Source organism: Apodemus sylvaticus, chromosome 2 (assembly GCF_947179515.1).
Source record: "Apodemus sylvaticus chromosome 2, mApoSyl1.1, whole genome shotgun sequence".
NCBI lineage: Eukaryota > Metazoa > Chordata > Mammalia > Rodentia > Muridae > Apodemus > Apodemus sylvaticus.
In genome coordinates, this window is record NC_067473.1 from 4,937,602 (window position 1) to 4,958,143 (window position 20,542).

Below are 20,542 nucleotides of genomic sequence, written 5' to 3' on the forward strand. Positions count from 1 at the left end.
AAAGTACAGGAGCATATTGAAGCCATATCAGGAAGACCAGGCCAAGAACTTATTGAACATATAAGAAAATGGTGTGCCTGTCTCACAGGGGCCTGGCAATACCTCCTACTGACCACCTGATGTGCACCTCGCCGGCAGACAAGCAAAGAACTCTCTGCTGCTTCCTGAACGTGGGTGGGGCTGCTTTCTCCAGCTCTGCTCAGCCCCACGGTTGACGCCGCCTACTCTGGGTTCCTCTATTCCCAAATCTTGTCTACATCTGCCGTTCTTCCACCCAAACCTGTCAGTGACTCTGTGCCCGTTCCTGCCCTGCCACATCCACAGCTGGACTCAGCTCTGTAGCTCAGCTCTGGCTTTGCAGCTGCACACTGCAACAGCAGCTGCAGGCCCTCTCCAGAGAGCGCCAGCTGGCCTAATATTTCTTCCCCACATGGTCAATATAGCTATCAGTTACCCAGCTTTGGAGCCTCAGGCCTCTTTGAAACTCCTTGTCTTTTTAACTCTTTTTTACCCATTCTATAACACACACACACACACACACACGTTATATATGCTCTATAATATATATATGCTATATAATATACATCTCCAGGTGTCATTTACTATGTGTACTATATAATCTGAAAGTTAATATTAATAATTGAGACCGAATAAAAGCTTGTGTTTGTCTCATTCTAGACTAGGAAAGCATGGTGGGAGGGGTAATCTAACAAACTGCTCCACTTGTACACCTTGTGAATGTATTCTTAGACAACAAATTCTGACATGGTGAGATGACACAATGTATCATTTATATTTCTGCCAGTGTGAGCTCATGACAGGGACTCCAAAAGTGCATTCCTCTGTCATCTCTCATCTTGTGATTATCACTATTCTAGATGTTTCTCAGAGTCCCCCGGAGGGTCAGTCTTCCCAACAGGTGACCTTGCAGCTATCTGCTGCGTAGCCTTGGGGATGGGCACTACCTGGCATTGAATGGCCACTTTCACTGATGCTGGGGATCTTCTGAACAGTCTGCTTTTTCCTTTTGCCTCTTGGAATGTGGCGTCCCCTCCCCCACCCCAAGAGCCTCTGCGGACGGTGCTTTACTCTCCACAAATGATTAGCTCTCCGGCTGAGCACAAGGCTCCTGCAGGGACACACACACACACACACACACACACACACACACACACTATTTGCTGGTATCTGCAGACTTACCTGGCTTCTGGAGTTCAAGTTTTGTTGGTTTTAGGTGGAGCGGACTCCAGGCTGAGCGGGACTGGCTGCTGTTTCCCAACTTTCTTGTCTCCAGGGAGATCCTGCTGAATTTCCCAGCTACTCAGTAAAAGAAAAGGGCAAAGACTGGCCCAAGCCACCATAGTCACTACACAACCACACAGCCACTGGGCACACTGGGCTTCCTGGAAATGAAGCTTGCAGTGCTCAATGCCACTGGAAGAAAGGTCAACTATGAGTCTTTTCTGTCCTACACTGTGACACTGTGTTTGGGATGCAGAGGCCTTAATCCTCTCCACTTAGTAAAACCTTCATGCACTCAGAGGCCAGCCACGCCACTCTAGGGGGCTGATGGCCTAGAGCTTTGAGCCCTTGCTCCCAGGAGCAGTGACCTTGTCCTCTTTCTCTGTCATGTCCCATGAGCCTGGCCTTCTCAGACTAGTCAGGCCGGATGGCAGCCAGTGGGGGAAGAGAATCACCATCGAAGTTGGAATAAAACCCAACTGCCGTCCAGTCTTACAGTGCCAGCTCTTCCTGAGCACACCCTCTGAGAAAAGTCTGACTTGTCTGGACACTCTGGTTGGAATGCCGGTCTTTTTCTTTGCCACCCTGAATATATTTCTGACATCCAAAGACGTGCCCGGCTATGAGGATTCGAGAGAGCAAGGATAAGAACTCTTCATCTTGGACGGAGGCGGCTGACTATAATCTGTGGGCTCTGGAAGCGACAGTGTTTGGTTCCTCTGAGGGGCTGAGGAAGCACACAGATGGTTTCCTGGGGTTGGCGGAGTATTGGCTTACAAACAATCCCGCTAGACTTCTCCTAGGGACCTAGCCACAGTCAAGCCATCACCCTCGGGTGGGTGGCCTGACAGCAGCTTGTAAGAGGACTGCCGGGACCTCAGGACCCTCCCCGACTGTCTCTCTCTGTTCCCATGTGTTCCCTGCCGGCCTTTCTGTCCTTTGTCCCCACTTCTGTGCCCTTATGGCTCTGGCTCTAACCCTTCTCCAGGTCCTAGCTGCCCTCACTTCCCCCCAAACAAACCTCTCTTACACCAGGTCTGTCTTGCAGTGTGATTTCTCAGGGCTGCACTCATGGGACTGCCAGGTACCCCCCATTCCTGTCGCTGCGTTATAGTCATAACACATGCCACGTGACCCCCTCGGCCCTGTAGCCACGCCCCCAAAGCTGTCCTGTCTGACCCACTGTCGCCTGAGCTCTTCTGGCTGTGAATGTCCTGGCTGTTCCTTTACAGGCCTCCCTTCTGAGAAGGCAGGTTTCCCCGGCAGCCTCCGCTCCATGTCAGCAGTCTCGGCTTCCTCACCCCACCTCAGCTTGCAGGATGGTCGCGCTCAGGCGTCCATTGCTCACACACCCCTCCTCCCGCTGACTTCACCTGTGCAGCCAGCTACCCACAAGCCTTCGGACCCGGATGATGCAAATGCCTTCTAAAGGTCAGCATAAAGATGAACTCAGATGGGCCTTAGAGGGCACTCGCTCCTGAGTCCTCAACCCTTTCTGTGGTCACTAGCAGCCTCCTGCCTCCACATTCAAGATTCCATCAAAACACTCAGCTGGCTCCTCTGTGTCTGCAAAGTAACGTCTCCTAAGCTGATTCGAGAGTTTCTTCAGGAAAGAAAGAAAGAAGCAAACACACAAACAAAAAAACCCATGTATTTGGTTGCAGCACTGCCACTCGGGGAAATAAAGCCGGCTGTCCTGTGGGACCCATTCCGGGGTTTTCTTGGAACTGCACGAGGTCATCCAGAGTGATTAAGGCAGGCCCTCACATCACCCTGGGGGCCGGCTCCTCGAAACCATCTCTTTCCGGCCTTTATTTCTGGACTCCAAAAAGAGCCCTGGAGGGTTCGAGAAACTCTGCTATCTTTAGGACCTGGAGGATCCGAGTTGGGGGGTCACCCTCCCCGCCCCCCAGCAAAGTCAGCACCCGGAACTGCTCTAATAGGAACCAGCCGACTAAGCTCCGGGAGAGCTGCGGGCTGGGTATAGGATTCCTGCAGACCTCAGTGGGACCTCAAAGGCGCGCGCCCAGCTGGGGGTGGGGTGGTGATGGGTGGAAGGAGGGCGAACCTGACCTCTGGTCTTACCCCCAACCCCCAACGGCCAGTATCCAGCCCTCTCCTGCCTGGCCCAAGTAGAATTTGGGGTGTGCTCATGATTTCCCAGGAAGGGCGAACTCAGGGCTCCACAGCTCCTGCCCTTCATCGGGGTTCTCCCAAGACAACAGACCCTTCGGTCCACCTCCTTCTTGCCTTGGACTCTGGGGACAAGGACAGCGGGAGTGACAGGGAACAGAACCCGGCCTAGGCAGTTGGGGGGTGGGGGTCGTACATGAAGCACGTGGAAGCGGTCCCCAACTAGGGACCCGAATAGCTTCTGAGTTCAGTTCCCTGAGGACGACCAGGGAGTCTTGGGGTGGGGGTTGGCGCGCGGCCCAAAAAGTGGGAGGGGACAGGTTGGAGGGTGGTCTCTGAGGAGGAGCCAGTCTGGATTGTATTGTTCTGCGCTCCGCTTCCCGGGTTCTTCTACCGGCTTCAGACCTGGTGGGCGCACCCCGAGGCAGAGGCGCCCACCCCTCCCCTCCTGAGCCCCGAGAAGGATCTGAGTAGGGGAGGTCTCACCTGAGTGCCTGCATCGGAGCTGAGAGAGCGGAGGACACCGGTGGAGAGCCAGAGTCCTTGTGCCCCGCCGCACCTCGAGCCTTTGCAGGAGCAGGGCGCCCCCACCCCCCGCGATGGCCATTGCCTGGCCGAGCCCCGCCGGGACCACGAGCGGACGCCGGAGCGCCGCTCTCTAGCCGGGCGCAGCGCCTCTTTACCCGGAGCTGGCGATGGGGAGCAGCGGGTCGGCTCTGAGGGTCTGTGCGGACCACCGCGGGGGCATCAACTGGCTGAGCCTGAGCCCCGACGGGCAGCGCCTGCTGACGGGCAGCGAGGACGGCACGGCCCGCCTCTGGAGCACCGCGGACGGCCGGTGCTGCGCGCTCCTGCAAGGTAGACGGGCGCGCGTGCTCGCGACCCTTCCCGCCTCTTCACGCTCACCTGCACCGCACCGGGGACCTCATTCTTGCGGGCCCCGCAGCCCCCTTCTGGAAGAGTAGGGCTCTAGCTCTCGCTCATCCGGGAGCTCCCCCAGCCCTTGAGCTCTTGGCGGGAAGCCTTGAGAGCCCGAGAGTGCGGGTGACCATGCGGCGCGCGCCCCAATGCAAGATCCTTTTGTCAACCACTCCCACACAATCCTTACACAGAACCGGTCTTACCTTGTTAGGGACTTGCCCAGGGCTGAGGGGCACCCTTGAGATTTGAATCCCCATCTCTCTCCACCCCCAAGCTCCTTTTTGGCCTCATCCCAAGTATGGCCAGACGAAAGAGGATTGGTTCAAACTTGTGGGGAATAGGGTCAAGTCTATCTTGCATATTTTAAATGAAACAAGAACTATCGTGCACGGAAATGCATAATGCGTCTTATGTATCCACCTGTTGATTCATATTCTGTTCACATTCTGGCCAGTCTTGACTTAGGTGCTCCCACGCTGCATTATGGGGTGCCCCAGGCCGGCTGTGGGTCTCCGCAGTAGCACATGCGGACTGGAGGAGGCTGGCCAAGGTTTTCGCCCGGGTACGGCAACTTATCTCCAGCTTTTCCACCCTGATCAGCAATGCTGGGTGGCCTGGCCCAAGCCCTTCCAGCCGGAGAGCTTCAACACTGCTTCATTCCTACGATATCAGTTAGAAGTGAAAACAGTATAAGGTAGTGCGCGGCCCCAAAGGGGGAAAATTGAGTTGACAGGTACTTGGGAGCTGGTGTGAAGATGGGGAACTGGCTACAAAGCGGTCCACATTCTAACTCACACACCACCAGTGCTCACCGACAGGCCCCATGTAGGAGGAGAACTGTTGGCATAAGTAAAATGTGTTGCTTCCCAAGGAAAGACTGCCTGGGGTTTTCAGGAGTTCAGGTTCTTAGGACTGGCTCCAAGGAGAACTTTAGAATTGGCTGTTTGTTTGATTTTGGTTTCTTTGTTTCTTTCTTTCGTTGTTTCTTTGTTTGTTTGTTTGTTTGTTTGTTTCTTTCTTTCTTTCTTTCTTTCTTTCTTTTTTTGTTTGGTTTTTTGGATTTGGTTTTTTTCGAGACAGGGTTTCTCTGTATAGCCCTGGCTGTCCAGGAACTCACTCTGTAGACCAGGCTGGCCTTGAACTCAGAAATCCGCCTGCCTCTGCCTCCCAGAGTGCTGGGATTACATACAGGCCTGCGCCACCACGCCCGGCTGAGAGGAAACTTTATCACCGAAGGAAGTCAGGACAGGAACTCACACAGGGCAGGACCCTGAGGCAGGAGTTGATGCAAAGGCCATGGAGGGGTGCTGCTTACCGGCTTGCTCCTCATGGCTTGTTCAGTCTGCTTTCTTAAAGAACCCAGGACCTCCAGCCCAGGATGGCCCCTCCCAAAATAGTCTGGGCCCTTCCCCATCAATTGCCAACTAAGAACATGTCCTCCGAGCTTTGGCCACCCAGCACACTCACCTTGTGCCTGTGAACTCCCGACCCTCCCGACTCCACCTCCCAAATACCTGAGATTAGATGTGCTACACCCTGTAGGCTTGGTCAGTGTTTCCAGTTGATGTTCACCAGGTCTTCTGTAGTTAGTGCACAACCAGCCTGTGGACGTTTTTTATGCCTGTGACTCCCATGTAACCCCTGTTTGTCAAGGAGGCTTCTCCCCAGGAAAAGTCTAGGCTTTCCAGGCTGCCTGTGGCCCAGGGGCTCGTCCCAGTGCAGCTCTGGAGTCCTGCCAAGTTTCCAGGATCACCTTGCACCCAGCTCCGCTCGCTGGCACCTAGCTTCCCTCGCAGCCGTGTGTCCCTAAATCTAAGGCGACATTCCAGTGAGGAATGGCTGACCTGGCCTGGTGGAGAGCAGCCCCACTGAAGGGGAAACGTTGGAGAGTCCCTGCTGGCTTTTTCTTGTCTTGAAGCCTGGTTTCAAAACTGCAAGGGGCCCAGCCCTGGTGGCATATGCCTATAATCCCAGCCCTCTAATCCCAGGCAGAGGGTCAGCCTGGTCTACAGAGCAAGTTCCAGGACAGCCAGGGTTGTACAGAGAAACCCTATCTCAAAAAACAAAAAACAAAAAGCAACTAACCCAGCAAAAGCAAAAACCTGCACAGATAAACGGACAGAGATAGTCTCTCTTTTCTATTGTAAGATCCTGATTATGACTGAATTGCATGAGTTAACATGTTTGTTTGGCTGTAATCACTTCCCCCCTAAAAACAAAAACAAAGAAAAAACCAAGGTCTGCCCAGCCTTCCTACCCCCCTGAGATATTTGTAGGACTGACTCCCCCTTAACCGTCCCCCCAACACCTTTTGTTTTGTCACATGAGTGCAAGTGTACAGAGGCCAGAGGTTAGGCCTTGGTGTTGTTACTCAGGAACTGTCTTCTTTTTTAGTATGGGGAGGGGGAGTCTTATCATTCTGGGAGGTGCCACGTAGGCTGGGTAACTAGGCAACCTGCCTGTCCTGTCTCCCCCCTCTAGGATTACGAGCGTATATCACCATGTCTGGGGATCAAACTCAGGTCCTGGTGCTGGTGCAGTCCTGGCTGTCCTGGAACTCACTCTGTGGACCAGGCTGGCCTCAAACTCAGAGATCTGCCTGCCTCTGCTTCGCGTGCTGTGTTCTTGACGACACTTCACTGGATCCTAACCTGCGAAAACCTTCCAGGAAGTTAGTGCTGCCCTGTGAAGCCCCCACAGGGCTCGAGTAAGAGTCTTGGACCAATGGTTCCAGCCCACTGTGGATGGTCCATGTCCTTTGGCCTCAGCAGGCTCTGTGAGCCCTGGGTGCAACCTCAGAGTGGGGCCCACGCAAAGTGCTGACTGAAGAGAGTCATGTGGGCAGGGGCTGAAGGGGGAGATGGCGCACCTGGCTTTTTCTTGTGAGCTAACAACTCACATGCATTACAATTTTATTTGAATTTTTTAGGTGTATGGGTATGAGTGTTTTGTCTTTGACAGCATGGCCTAATGCCAGAGAGGAAGTCAGATCCCGTGGGACTGAAGTTACAGATGGCTGTGAGCCACCATGTGGTTGCTGGGAATTGAACTCAGGTCCTCTGGAAGAGCAGCCCGTGCTCTTAACCACTGGGCTGCCTGTGCTCTTACACGCTGGGAGGGCTGCCACACACACAGGCAAATCAATGTCTGCCCAAGAAAGGACCCCACAAAAACGTCCTGTTTTAGTCACAGCAGTAGGGACTCCATCTTAGCATTTTGGGGACTGCTGTTGCGTGAGTGGTAGGGTCCCAGTGCCTGTTCGGAAGGCTGAGGGGAAGGTGGCAGAACGGGGGTGAGGCTGTGGGAGGGACCACGGCTGGGCTGGTGGTGGGTAGCTGGGAACTGATGGGCCTGATTTCCTCACAGAAGCCATGCGTGACTCTTGGTTCTGAGTGACGGCCTGCAGATACAAGGTCGTGGTGCCTTTGATAATGACCACTCTGGCACATCTGGTGCTAGATGTCACCTGCTGAAGGGCTGTATTCCAGAGTCCTGGCTCCCTTTCCACAGGGTAATTCCTGAGCCTCTAAGACAGCCACACTGGAGTGGACAGAGTGGAACAACCAGTCATCTCCCAGGGAAGAGAGAGACAGTGGAGAAGCTTCCTCTGGGATGAGGGAGGGGCCCTTTACTGCAGGTCCTGGCCAGCCTGAGGCAGCCCAGGGTCAGAGCCCAGGGTGACATTCTGGCCTAGAGTCCCCACTGTGTGAACCCAGACCAGGGCCACACCGCAGCTGTGCTTCTCTCCACAAAGTGCAGCCCCTGCTGGTGTCCCAGGGTGGGGCAGGGAAGTGGGAGGGGAGCCTTGTTTCAGGCTGTATCCGAATTGTGTCACAGTTGGGTCCCCTGCAGCCCTGGGCCCTGGATCACTTTTCTTTCATGCAGAGGAACAAAAGACCTAGGCAAGCCTTTGGCGGTGCCCAGGAAGGCGAGGAGGACTGCTGCCTCAGCAGGAGCACCCGGAGCTGCTTTTCTGAGTGCAATAACTGCATGTTATCTGCATTCTTTATCCCTTCGAAAATATTTCCTTTCAGCTTGGGGCTTTTGCTTATTCTGCACAATTCCAACAGCCGAGAGCCAGACAAGGTCCCTGGAGGTGACAGGCCCAGGGCTGGCAGACAGCTCCTCCCACCCTCTGTGGTGACCCCACCACCCCGGGGCTGGCCCATCTGTCTTTTGGTAGTATGCTGGGGTGGGGTGGGGTGGGGTGGGGTGGGGTGGGGGTTGTGGGGAGTGGCTAAAGGAACAGGCACAGCCTGTCCAGGCCCCCTGCTGGCTGGCTCTGACCCATGACCCAAGCAGACGCGTTTGAGGTTGGGGAGTGAACTCTGGAAGGGTGGAAGTCCTGCCTTTCTCGGTCCTGCGTGCTGTGGAGCCCCACTTGGCTCAGTGCCTGGCCGCAGGGGGCAGAGGCTGCCGGTCAGCCCGGCTTGCAGTCGTGAGGGTGTTTTACATTGAAAGCCGGTGCTTTGGTTTTCCCGCCTCTTTCCTATGTGGTGTCTGTGTTCAGGCCCTCTCTCCCTCAGATGCCACAGAGCCACTGCACCTCAGGTCTTCAGCAGCCAGGCTGTGTCTGTGGTGCCACAGAATCAGGGTGCCGTTTCTCAAGAGCTGTCGGTGGCTCTCAAGTGCCTCTTGGTGGTTCAACTTATGATTCACTCCCGCACTTGACCCATTGTGTAGATGGGGTGTCAGCTGCTGGGCAGTCTGCTCTGGGCCTCAGCCAGCCTTGGCCCAGGGTCCTTAGGGCGCCACGGGAGGTAACTTCTGTACAAAGTCATTCGGGGGCCCTGGATCCTGGGCACGCCAGAACCTGGCAGGCGCGGTTCACTTTGGCTGCCTCTCTTGGGGTATCTCAGGGTATCTCAGGCCCTAAGAGGCATTGGGGAGGGGGGAGGCAGCTTGGTCTCAGAGAAAGTTTGTTGACAACTTTAAGAAATATTTATAAACTCTGGCAAAACCCTGACTGTGTTTTGCCAAATAGATTTGCCCTCAACTTTTTCATCAACTTGTGTATTCGGGGAAACACAATCTGCTGCTTCTTAAGTTTACTTAATCTTGCATTGTTTCCAGAGCTGCCTGGCACGTGCTCTCCGGGAAGAGGGAACGATTTTCTTTATTAAAATTCTGGTTTCTTAGAACCCAGGAAGTCATGTTCTTCCAAGCTAAGCTTAACCCAAGACCTAAAATAAAAGTTAATCAGCTCGATCCTGCCGTGGGGATCGCTAACATTCCTGTTTGCCTGACTCCAGCCACGAAATGGAAATTCTCAGATGAGAGTAAAGACCTGGGTGGGGTGGCACATGCTTTTAATCCCAATGGTGGTCGGAGATGCAGGAGACTCAGGAGTCCAAGGCTAGCCTGGGCTACGTGGAAACATCTCAAACCAGAGGAGGAGAGGGTCCCTGGGGACTTGGCTCCGTGGTGAGAGTGCTTGGTGCTTAGATGTGGAGGACCTGAGTTCCAATTCCCAGAACCCTAGGGAAGAATGGAGAGCGGTTTATTGTTATGCAAACTACTATAACTCCAGCACCGCGGAAGAGACAGGGATCACTGGGATCTGCTCATCCTCAGCCTAGCCCCAGGTTCAGTAAGAGACACAGAGGGGACACAGAGAGTGGTAGAACATGACATCTTCATACCCACATGCACACTCGCATCTCTCTCTCCTCTCTTTCCTCTCTCTCTCTCTCTCTCTCTCTCTCTCTCTCTCTCACACACACACACACACACACACACACACACTCTTGCTTGCTCGTGCACACGCACATGCACAGTCACAAAAGGGACAGAGGGACAGCCTCACTGGACATGGTGGTTTTGTCCTAGGATCTGAGCATCCTGGAGGCTGAGGCAGGGTTGTGAGTTCAAGGCCAGGCTGGGCTACAAATGCAGCCCTCCGTCCGTTTAATAGCGGGAGGGCTAGTCTCTCGGGGGCTGGCCCCATATGCTCGTTCTCTGCCGCTTCCTCTTCTTTATCTGCTTGCACACACAGGAAGACAAGAGTCTGTACCTGGTCAGCTCACGCTCCCTCTCCTCTTAGGACATGAGAGCTATGTGACCTTCTGTCAGCTGGAGGATGAGGCCGCCTTCACCTGCAGTGCTGACTGCACCATCCGGAGGTGGGACGTAAGGACCGGGCAGTGTCTGCAGGTGTACCGAGGACACACATCCATCGTGAACAGGTCAGCAAAGCTGGTGACGCGGGTCAGGAAGACAACCGTGTAGGACTGGATGGAGCAGGCTAGCTGCTTGCAGGAGCAGGCTGTTGGACCCTGGAGCCCCAGGAAAGAGGCATTGTTAACGTCTGTGCTCTCCGGGGACCCGCAGGGCATAACTGCTGTTCTGTGTGTGGGGAGTAGTGTTGGAGCCGTAGCACCCACTGGTGGGAGCAAGTTCCAGAGGAGACTGCTTCCATGACCCTGATGGTAAAAGAGGGCTCAGAAGGAGGAAGACACAGTTGGTATTATCATTATCATTATTATTATTATTGGTTTTTTGGATTTGTTTTTTTCAAGGCAGGGTTTCTCTGTGTAGCCCTGGCTGTCCTGGAACTCACTCTGTAGACCAGGCTGGCCTTGAACTCAGAAATCCTCCTGCCTCTGCCTCCCAGAGTGCTGGGACTACAGGCGTGCACCACCACCGCCCAGCGCTTGTTGTTATTTTTACAGCACATGGTGGTTACCTTGGCTTCCAAGTCCCAAGTAGAAGGCTAGCATAGGGACCCTTGAAGTTATGTTGATTGGAAGAACCCTACCTGGGCCCAAGGGTCTTTCTGTGTGGGCATGGAGGAGGCGTAGGTACTGCATGGGCCTCCAGACAGGCAGATTAGCTGCTCAATCCAGCTGCGGCTCCAGTTCCACCACAGATGGTGGCCGTCAGCCTGGAGGCGTCTGCAGGAGCTGGAGAACTACAAGGACTCAGCTTTCAAATTGGCCTCCTCCCGGGAAGTTGTCTGTCACTGAGCAGCCGTGGTAGCTTTCGATGTTGTCCCAGCACTTGGGAAGCTGCGGTAGGCTGATCTCTGTGACTTTAAAGCCAGCCTGAGTTCCAGATTAGCTTGGTTTAGAGTTAGACCCTGTCTCAGAATAGCCCTCCCCTCTCCACACAAACAAACTCAGCACATGGACATACATGTACATACAAATACATATAACATGTGTGGATAAGAGCATTCCTATAAACATGCATGTACACAACACATACATAACTGAGATGCATTCAAGCACATGTACAGAGAAACGCCCACATATATGTGCAATATGTATCTGATCCACATGCACAGATAGAATATATACAAACACACAAGTCCATTTCCATCGGTAGCTGTTCTAAACCCACAACCGAGGATGTTCTCACATGCGTGAGAGCCTGGAGCTCACTTCTGTCTTCAGATCCAGGCTGAGTGTGTGTGTGTGTGTGTGTGTCCCACTTAACCCCTGGATACTTTCTTTTCTTATTGCTTTGATTCCTCCCCCAAAGCAACATAGGGAGCCGGTTAAGTGGGCACAGTCTGTTGTAGTAAATACTATTTGGGGGTTTCTATCTCACTTTAGATCAGTAGTTCCCAAATAAAAGACACAGAAGCCTTTTATTATTTATTTATTTATTTATTTATTTATTTATTTATTGGCTTTTTTCAAGACAGGGTCTAGTCTTGGCTGTCCTAGAACTTACTCTGTAGACCAGGCTGGCCTCGAACTCAGAGATCCGCCTGCCTCTACCTCCCAAGTGCTGGGATTAAAGGTGTGCGCCACCACTGCTGCCCCGCAGGAGCTTCTTTCTTCTTCCTCTTTTTTCTCCTCCTCCTCATCCCCCCCTGCCCCCTCCGCCCCCCCCTTCCAGCCCCCTCCCCCTAAAACCCAGGCCCAGGCTCTCAAGCCCCGCCTACATCTCTTCTGCCCAGCCACAGGCTGTAGGCATTTTTACTGACCAATCAAGGATAACTTGGGGTAAGGTTTACACAACAAAAGCTGGTGTACATAAGGATCTACTCCTCTTGGACCAACCAGAAAATTAGGGTACAGCATTTAGCTTGCACCACGCCAACCCACTTGGACCGTCTATCACGGTGGGGAAGGCATGGCGGCAGGACCACGACGCGGCCGCTTGTGAGGCGTCCACATACGGAGCAGAGCGTCGTGTCTGGGCTCTCCTCACTTCCTCCTTTACATTCATCCCAGGGCTGCAGACCATAGAACTAGTCACCACCTAGGACAGGCCTCCCACTTCAGCTAACCTCACCTAGAAATGCCCACAGATGTGCCAGAGGCTTGTTTCCATGGTGGCTATCAAGTTGACAATCAAGATTAACCACTGCAGACCCCAGTGCCTCCAAGAGCGCCCCCTATGGGGTGAGCATAGAACAGCCTGCTCCCCCAGAACATCACAGGTGCTTGTCATGGGGGTTCTGACTCTCAGCAGATCAGGAATTAGATCAGGCTGGCCTCAGACTCTGCCATCACCTGCCTCTGACTCCTGAGTGCTGGGACCCCAGGATGGGTCATACCTGGTACCTGAAGTGAATCACGAGTTCTTAACAAAGATGTGTAAATGCACCCTTGGAAGTTTTGTGCAAAGTTCTCCAAAGACAAATGTGCTCTTCTGGGGAGGTTGTAGCATTTGTCAGTGTGGGAGCAGGCTGCCCTGACGTAAGTTCCCTGCTGTGGTGGGCCAGCCTGCTGCATGATTGCCCTTCTGATCTTCGTACCCAGAGCTCCCTGCGGCCACTTGCCTGGACACTGCCGGTCCTGTGTGAAGTCTAGCCTGAGGCCTGGAGTGTCAGGGTCTCTCCTGTTGGCAACAGAGGCTCACTCCACACAGCAGCTTGCCCCTGTGTCTCCCTCGGTCACCCCTGAGTACACGCTGGCACCAGAGTGGCAGAAAGGCTCCCAGAATCCTTATAGCCCTCCAGATAGCCTTTGCAGACGGTTCCCAAGGAGGCCAGGGGGTCTCACATAGCCCCAGATGGTCTTCCTTACTTTTGTTTTGCTTTGCTTTGCTTTTTGAAGCTCTTGTTCTTTAGCCTGGACCTGCCTTAAACTCACTATGTAACTCAGACTGGCTTTGAACTCAGAGCAATCCTCCTGCCTCAACTTCCTGAGTGTCCCCCCATCCATTTTAAACAGAAAACCTATGTCCTCTCCCTCCTCTCTCCACTCTTCCTTTTATGCATCTGGCTTGGCTAGTGCTATGGATTCATGCACTCGAGACACGTTCCCTGCTGGAACAAAGGTCAGGCCAGCAGGTTTGTCACTGAGGGAAAGACTGGAAGATTATTGGGTGGCTAAGGGAGAGACAGGCAGAAGTGTGATGTTTGAAACTGAGTGTGGAGCAGGGCAGAGACTAGAAGCTGTGTCAGCTGAAGAGACAAGGCTAGCCCATGAAGGATGGGTGGATTCCCTCAACCCTGACTATCTCAGCCTGATGCCCCATCCCGTTTACCCTCAGGATCCTAGTCGCCAATGACCAGCTCTTCAGCAGTTCCTATGACCGGACAGCTCGCGTGTGGACTGTGGACAAAGGGCAAGTGTCCCGAGAGTTCCGGGGCCACCGGAACTGTGTCCTGACGCTAGCCTACTCTGCTCCCAAGGACCTGCCCAGAGAGCCCTGCTTGGAGGCGGCCATGGGTGGCGGCCTCCTAGTGACGGGCAGCTCAGATGACACAGCCAAAGTGTGGCAGGTGGCCAGTGGCTGCTGCCACCAGACCCTTCGGGGCCACACCGGAGCAGTGCTGTGCCTGGTGCTGGATGTCTCCAGCCACACAGTCTTCACAGGCAGCACTGATGCCACCGTTCGCGCTTGGGACATCCTGAGTGGGGAGCAGCTGCGGATTTTCCGGGAGCACCAGGGCTCTGTCATCTGTCTGGAGGTGAGACTTGTCCAACTGCTGCCCTGCCTCACTGCTGGAGGGTGGGAACGGAGGGGGCTCAAGACCATTCATAGTATCAGGCCTCTGGCAGGCCCGGTCCATAGCGCCAGCCCGTGCAGAGCCGCGGGCCGGCCAGCCTTTCAAATGTGGCTCTGCACGTGGCCTTCTCATGGCCTAAACACCTTTCTTTCTTGGTTTTTGGTTTGTTTGTTCTGATTTTTTTCTTTTTTCTTTCTTTTTTTTTTTTTAAGACAGTGTCTCTCTGTGTAACAGCCCTGGATGTCCTGGGACTCTCTCCGTATGTAGACAGGCTGGCCTCGGGAGAGAGATCTGCCTCTGCCTCTTGAGTGCTGGGATTAAAGGTGTTCCCTTCCCCTGGTCCCAGACCACCCACACCCTCTTGCTCTGGGGAAAGTGCTTTTGGGGAGATATGTTCAGATCCCAGACGTGCAGACCTGAAAAAAAAATGGAGCCTAGGTTGACTTAAGAGGAAGATTCGTGAAAATGTCCAGACAAAGAGGAGATAGTGCCTCAGAAGTGACCTGACAGAGAAAGGGACTTTGAAGGGCTGGTGTGAGCCGTGTGATTGAGAATCCCTGGAGCCCTAGTGCATGGAGGCCGGGAGGGAATCTGAAGCAGCTTCAAAGCCCTGTCTGGAAAAACAGGGCCAGTGAGGTGACGCAGAGGCTGGCTGTGCAAGCTAAGGACCCAAGTTCTATCCCAGCACCAAGCAGAAAAGCTGGGTGTGTAATCCCAGCTCTGGAGACAGGGCTAGGCGGGTCCCTATGACTTGCTGCCTAGAGGGCCTAATCTAGTGAGCTCAGAACACCATCAAAGGAAGGACAACGGCCTCTCCACATGCCTGTGTGCTTGCACATACACACATACATATGTACACACTTGCACATGCATGCACATGCTAGGAACATGAACTTTCCACACACACATGGACATACATGCACACACATACAGACATGCACACGCATGCACACACACACATACTTGTACACATATACACTTGTACACACTAGGAACATGAGCTCCCCATATATGTGGACACATACATACACACACATACGTGCACATACACATGCACATGCACACATGCTAGAAACATACACAAAAACCACATCAACAAAGCCCCTGAAGACCTATCCTATGTCTTTATTTGCTGGGCCTGAGCTTCTGTCTTTGGTGATGAGAATCTTTTTCTTCCCTCAGAAACAGGATTTTCTCAGGTTTTAAGCATGCAAGGAGAGTCTGAACACACCGCCTCTGCTGTTGTAGTCGGGATAGTATACGATCAGCCTTCATATTGGTGCCTTGGGCACCGATTTTCTCACTTAACATATGATAGTGGTGACAAGAGCCTTCTTTCTAGTCTCTTGGGGTCTTTAAGTGTGAAGGTAACCTGACCTTCACCTGGAGCATGACTCTGTGTGTCCCCGCTTGCCAGGGGTTCCAGGGGCTCTGCTGTGGGTGAGGACAGTGTATTGGCAGAGGGCTTCTGTTTATGTCTGGGCATTGAACTTGCCAATTAGGGAGAAGGCTTCCTAGTATCTTCCCGAAGCTCTGCTGTCTCTCCAGTGTCATCAGTTGGGAACCAAGGCTTCACTAGCGAGCCTGTGGAGGAGGAACAGCCAGATAGCAGAGAGAAGCTCTGAGTGTGTGGCAGCTCTCAGGTCTGCGGGGCTGTCTGGGGACAGGAGGCTCTGCCTGGGTCTGCAGGCTCTGTCTGGGTCCGCAGGTTCTGTCTGGATCCACAGGTTCTGTCTGGATCTACAGGTTCTGTCTGGTTCCACAGGTTCTGTCTGGATCCACAGGTTCTGTCTGGATCCACAGGTTCTGTCTGGGAGCCACAGGCTCTGCCTGGGTTCGCAGGCTCTGTCTGGGTCCGCAGGTTCTGTCTGGGTCTGCAGGCTCTGTCTGGGTCCGCAGGCTCTGTCTGAGTCTGTAGAACTCTGTCTGGGTCCGCAGGCTCTGCCTGGGTCCGCAGGTTCTGTCTGGGTCCGCAGGCTCTGTCTGGGTCCGCAGGTTCTGTCTGGGTCCGCAGGCTCTGTCTGGGTCTGCAGGCTCTGTCTGGGTCCGCAGGCTCTGTCTGAGTCTGTAGAACTCTGTCTGGGTCCACAGGCTCTGTCTGAGTCTGTAGAACTCTGTCTGGGTCTGCAGGCTCTGTCTGAGTCTGTAGAACTCTGTCTGGGTCTGCAGGCTCTGTCTGGGTCTGCAGGCTCTGCCTGGGTCTGCAGGCTCTGTCTGGGTCCGCAGGCTCTGTCTGGGTCTGCAGGCTCTGGAGTCTATAGGGCTATTTAATAAGGTCTAGTAGTTTCTGCTTGGGACTACAGGGGTTTCTAGGGATGAGGGTACTCTGCCTTTGGGGTCCATGTGCACCAGGGGAGGGGAGCCAGCACTGTTCAGTGCTGTAGTGGATGGTGGAGAGTACTTTCTGGGGTCACCCTGATTTTTCCCATTGAGACCTTCTAATGTTTCCTACCTTGTAGAGAACAGTTTGAGGTTTGCTCAGCTCTCAGGGCCAATGGCCTGACCCTCTTGCTTTTCCCACAGCTCACAGATCGGCTCCTATACTCGGGCAGCGCAGACAGGACTGTCAAGTGCTGGCTGGCTGATACTGGGGAGAGGGTGCGCACCTTCCCGGCACATAGACACAGCGTGAGCGCCCTCAAGTACCACGAGGGCACCTGTAAGTGATCTGCCCCTGCCATCCCAGGCTGCCCACCCTACCTTCCTTTCCTGGTTTGTCTCTGTGTCTCCCATGCCTGAGTGGTTTGCTATCACTGAGCCCCACTACCTTTCAACTTCATTGGTGTCTTTTATGAGAATAGGTGACCTGAGCACTCAGGGTCCTAGAGTTAAAAGTGTGTCTCAAGGACACACTGTAAGCATCTTATGCTCTGCTGACCGAGCTAGCTGGTCCCATTCTAATCTCCAGGTGAGGCAGAAGCATCTCCTTAACGCAGCCGGGCTAGAGGGCCCATGGGTTTAATGTCACTTAGCATTAGGTGATAGTGGATGAAATGAGGTTTTTGTTCTGATAAAGCACTTTAGGGCGGCTGATAGCTTAGGCTGGAATCTATGGCTTCTGGATAGCATGCGTCCTTTATCTTAAGTGGGACAACGTGGTTCAGGGTAGTTCTTGGAAGCAGCAGTTGTGTGGTCTTTGAGGCAGGCAGGCAGAGGGAAGAGCTAAGGGCATTTTTTCTTCTGTTAGCTGAGTAGGTCTCTTTGAGATCGGGAAACCCCACCCTCGGGTTGCACGTGCAGTTCTGACTGCTCTGTGCTGGAGAGGTGGGACACACCCGTAGAGATGAATCCTGGTTTCTCTGGATAAAATGGCTTGTTGGGCCTGAGTTTAGGGAGAGGCAAGGAAGGAACTGAGGAAAGCCAACAGGGAAACTCGACCACAAAGGCTGCCTAGCGGTGCTGGCTTTAACCAGTCCACAGTGGCAAGCACAAGGCGGCCTTGGGGTTTCTCGTGTTGCTGAATACCCTGACAAAAGGCAACTCCAGAGCAAAGAAAGGGCTTGTCTTACAAGTCCAGGTTGCAGGGAGGTTGCAGCAGGAGCTTCAGTCTGCTGGGTACAGCACCACTGAGTCAGGAGCGTGCCCACGTGCCCGCACTGCCCGCTGCTGGCTTCTGCTCCGCTCACTTTCCCCACTCCTGCAGTTCAGGGCCAAGCTCAGAAAACGATGCCCCCAGCCCAGGCCCAGGCAATGGTGCTCCCCACACCTTAAGTCTTCAATCTCTATTAACAACCAGGAAATGCCTCCGGCGACCCCGACCTGAGATTCTCTTCCCAGGAGATTCTAGGTTGTGTCGAGTTGACAGCTAAACCTGAGCAAATAGGACTGCTGGGAACTGATCCACAGGAGTGCTCCCTCACCAGGGGGTCGGGAACTGATCAGCAGGAGTGCTCCCTCACCAGCAGATTGGGAACTGATCTGCAGGAGTGCTCCCTCACCAGGGGATTGGGAACTGATCTGCAGGAGTGCTCCCTCACCAGGGATGTTGAAGGGTACATAAATAGCCCTGCATCCTTACCTCTTAGCTGGACCTAACAGTTTCCCCCACCCCCACTGCAGCCTCCCACAGTAGTTCTGTGCTAAGAGGTCCCGTGTGGTTTTCTTCCTGTCTTCCCTGTTCTGTCCGTGCTTCCTGCATTACCTCCCACGTGAACTGCTGGCCTCCTGCTCAGGGTCAGGGCAGCTTCTGGGGAAGTCAGCGTAGGAAGGCTATGAACCACTCAATTCTCTAGCCTCAGCACTGGCCTTACTAGTACGATTAAAATGGAGTCACAGTCCTCTCATTGCACCAGAAACCATGGAGTGGCACTCAGCCTGTGCTAGATCTGTCCTAGAAGTGTTCCAGGGACTCTGGTGCCCTTGATGCCAGGCCACCACCAGGCAGAGTAGTAACAGAGGAAGATCCTAAGGAAGGAGTCAGGCAGGCTGTGGGTGCAGGAGAGTGCCAGAGGGCTCGGGCTCTGCTTCAAGACCACATCCCTGAGGAGGGTGGATGGGCTCTGGCTGGTCCAGAGGGTACAGGGGATGAATGGGTGGGCAGGGTGGAAAGCCTGCAGGATGTGGTAACTAGCCCAGAACCAGGAGGCAGCATAACCTGCCTGACCCAATAGGGTTAGATGGGTACCTGTCCTGAGAGGTCCCTGAGACAGGGCCACTCTCAGGACGGCACAGGTTGACCTGAAGTCAAGGTCACACTCTTGGGGCCCTCAGTGACCTCCCTAACTTCATTGGACTGAGAGCCGAGTTTCCCTTCCAAAGGCTTCCAGATGTTTCCCATCTGACCCTTAGGAGGTCACGCTACTTTCTCACCCTGTCCTAATCCTGGGGAGGTGGCAGAGTGGCATCTGAGAAGGGCCCAGTGTACCGCTGTGTGTCCACAGTGTTCACAGGCAGTGGGGATGCCTGCGCCCGGGCCTTTGATGCCCAGTCAGGAGTGCTGCAGAGGGTGTTCCGCGGCCACACATTCATCATCAACTGTCTCCAGGTAGGACTCTCCCTGCCCAGCTCCCTACGGCCCCAGGGAAGCAAGGGAGGAAACCCAGTGGTCTGCTCATTGGTGACAGCTGTCCTGCCCACCCACAGGTGCACGGCCAGGTGCTCTACACAGCATCTCATGATGGTGCTCTGCGCCTCTGGGATGTACGTGGTCTCCAGTCGGTGCCCCCTTTGCCACGCAGGCCAGCAGCCAAGCGCAGCCTGTCACGCCTCTTTAGCAACAAGGTGGCCTGTGCAGCCCCAGTGCCCCTACAGCCAGCCTGAGGGCCTGGAGAGGAGCCGGACGGCCTGTGGCACGGCATGTACCTGCCCTCGTGACCTTTCCCGCTGTGGAAAAGTGACGGTGCGTCTTGTCCATGCTCTGAACCAAGGCCTTGCTCCCTGGATACTTCTAGTCAAGGCAGGGCCTCCAGCTCTGATAGCTGAATTCCGTGCTGTCAGGCTCTTGGCTGTGAGAAAATGGCAACTTCTTACAAAAGCCACGGAGCTAGGTTGTCATACTGGCAAATTATGTGCCACAAGGGTCCTCCAGAAGAACTCAATACACACTCTACGTGCTCTGAGTTGTCTCTGGTTTTGTTTTGGAGGCCTCCCACCACAGCTGTGCCCTCCAGTACCTGGCCCGGTCATCTCCCCCCTGGCTGAGCAAAGGGCTTGTGAGGCAAGGTCATCTCCACAGCAGTGGTCTGAGGAGAGGACAGGCAGCCAGGGACCAGCTGTCCAGCCAGCCTGCTTGGTGGGAGGTCCTTCTGTCTGGGAGCACCTACCCGTTATCGGAGATTAATCTAAGAGTTGTCTTCTGTCAAGGTTTGAACTTGAAAAGCTGGGCAGTGCCATCTGGTCTCGTGCAGAAATGCTAGCAATATGCCAGACGTGGAAGTCATTAGACCCATGTAGGAGCCACAGGGGCTGCAGAGATGGCTCCGTGGTTAAGAACATGTGTGCACTGTTCCTACAAAGGGACAGAGTTTGATTCCTAGCACCCGAGTTAATTGGTCACAACCATCAGTAACTCTGGTTCCAGCAGATCAAGCACCCTCTCCTGGCCTCCACAGACACTTGCACCTACAATACACAGACACACATTTTTTTTTTTTTTTTGGATGTGGATTTTTGGAGACAGGGTTTCTCTGTATAGCCCTGGCTGTCCTGGAACTCACTCTGTAAACCAGGCTGGCCTCAAAGTCAGAAATCCGCCTGCCTCTGCCTCCCAGGGTGCTGGGATTACAGACGTGCGCCACCACCGCCCAGGTCACAGACACACAATTTAAAAGCAAATATATGGGGCCGGAGAGATGGCTCAGTGGTTAAGAGCAATGGCTGCTCTTCCAAAGGTCCTGA

The 20,542-nt window shown here is 54.0% G+C and overlaps 1 protein-coding gene across 1 annotated transcript; it reads left to right on the forward strand.

Moving 5' to 3' along the window:
* Positions 1-3,665: 3,665 nt before the first annotated feature.
* Wdr86 (WD repeat domain 86) lies at positions 3,666-20,298 on the forward strand. Its single transcript, XM_052173002.1, has 6 exons — positions 3,666-4,233; positions 10,340-10,481; positions 13,747-14,167; positions 16,730-16,865; positions 19,087-19,190; positions 19,289-20,298. Exons 1-6 carry the CDS (start codon positions 4,071-4,073, stop codon positions 19,463-19,465), a joined length of 1,143 nt encoding a protein of 380 aa, XP_052028962.1. The 5' UTR covers positions 3,666-4,070; the 3' UTR covers positions 19,466-20,298.
* Positions 20,299-20,542: the final 244 nt, after the last annotated feature.

Bases quoted from the DNA above. Each gene is read 5' to 3' on its own strand.
- Wdr86 (XM_052173002.1), top strand. From the start codon at position 4,071: ATGGGGAGCAGCGGGTCGGCTCTGAGGGTCTGTGCGGACCACCGCGGG. The intron at 4,234-10,339 runs GTAGACGGGCGC...CTCTCCTCTTAG, and splicing joins GTGCTGCGCGCTCCTGCAAG to GACATGAGAGCTATGTGACC. The intron at 10,482-13,746 runs GTCAGCAAAGCT...GTTTACCCTCAG, and splicing joins CACACATCCATCGTGAACAG to GATCCTAGTCGCCAATGACC.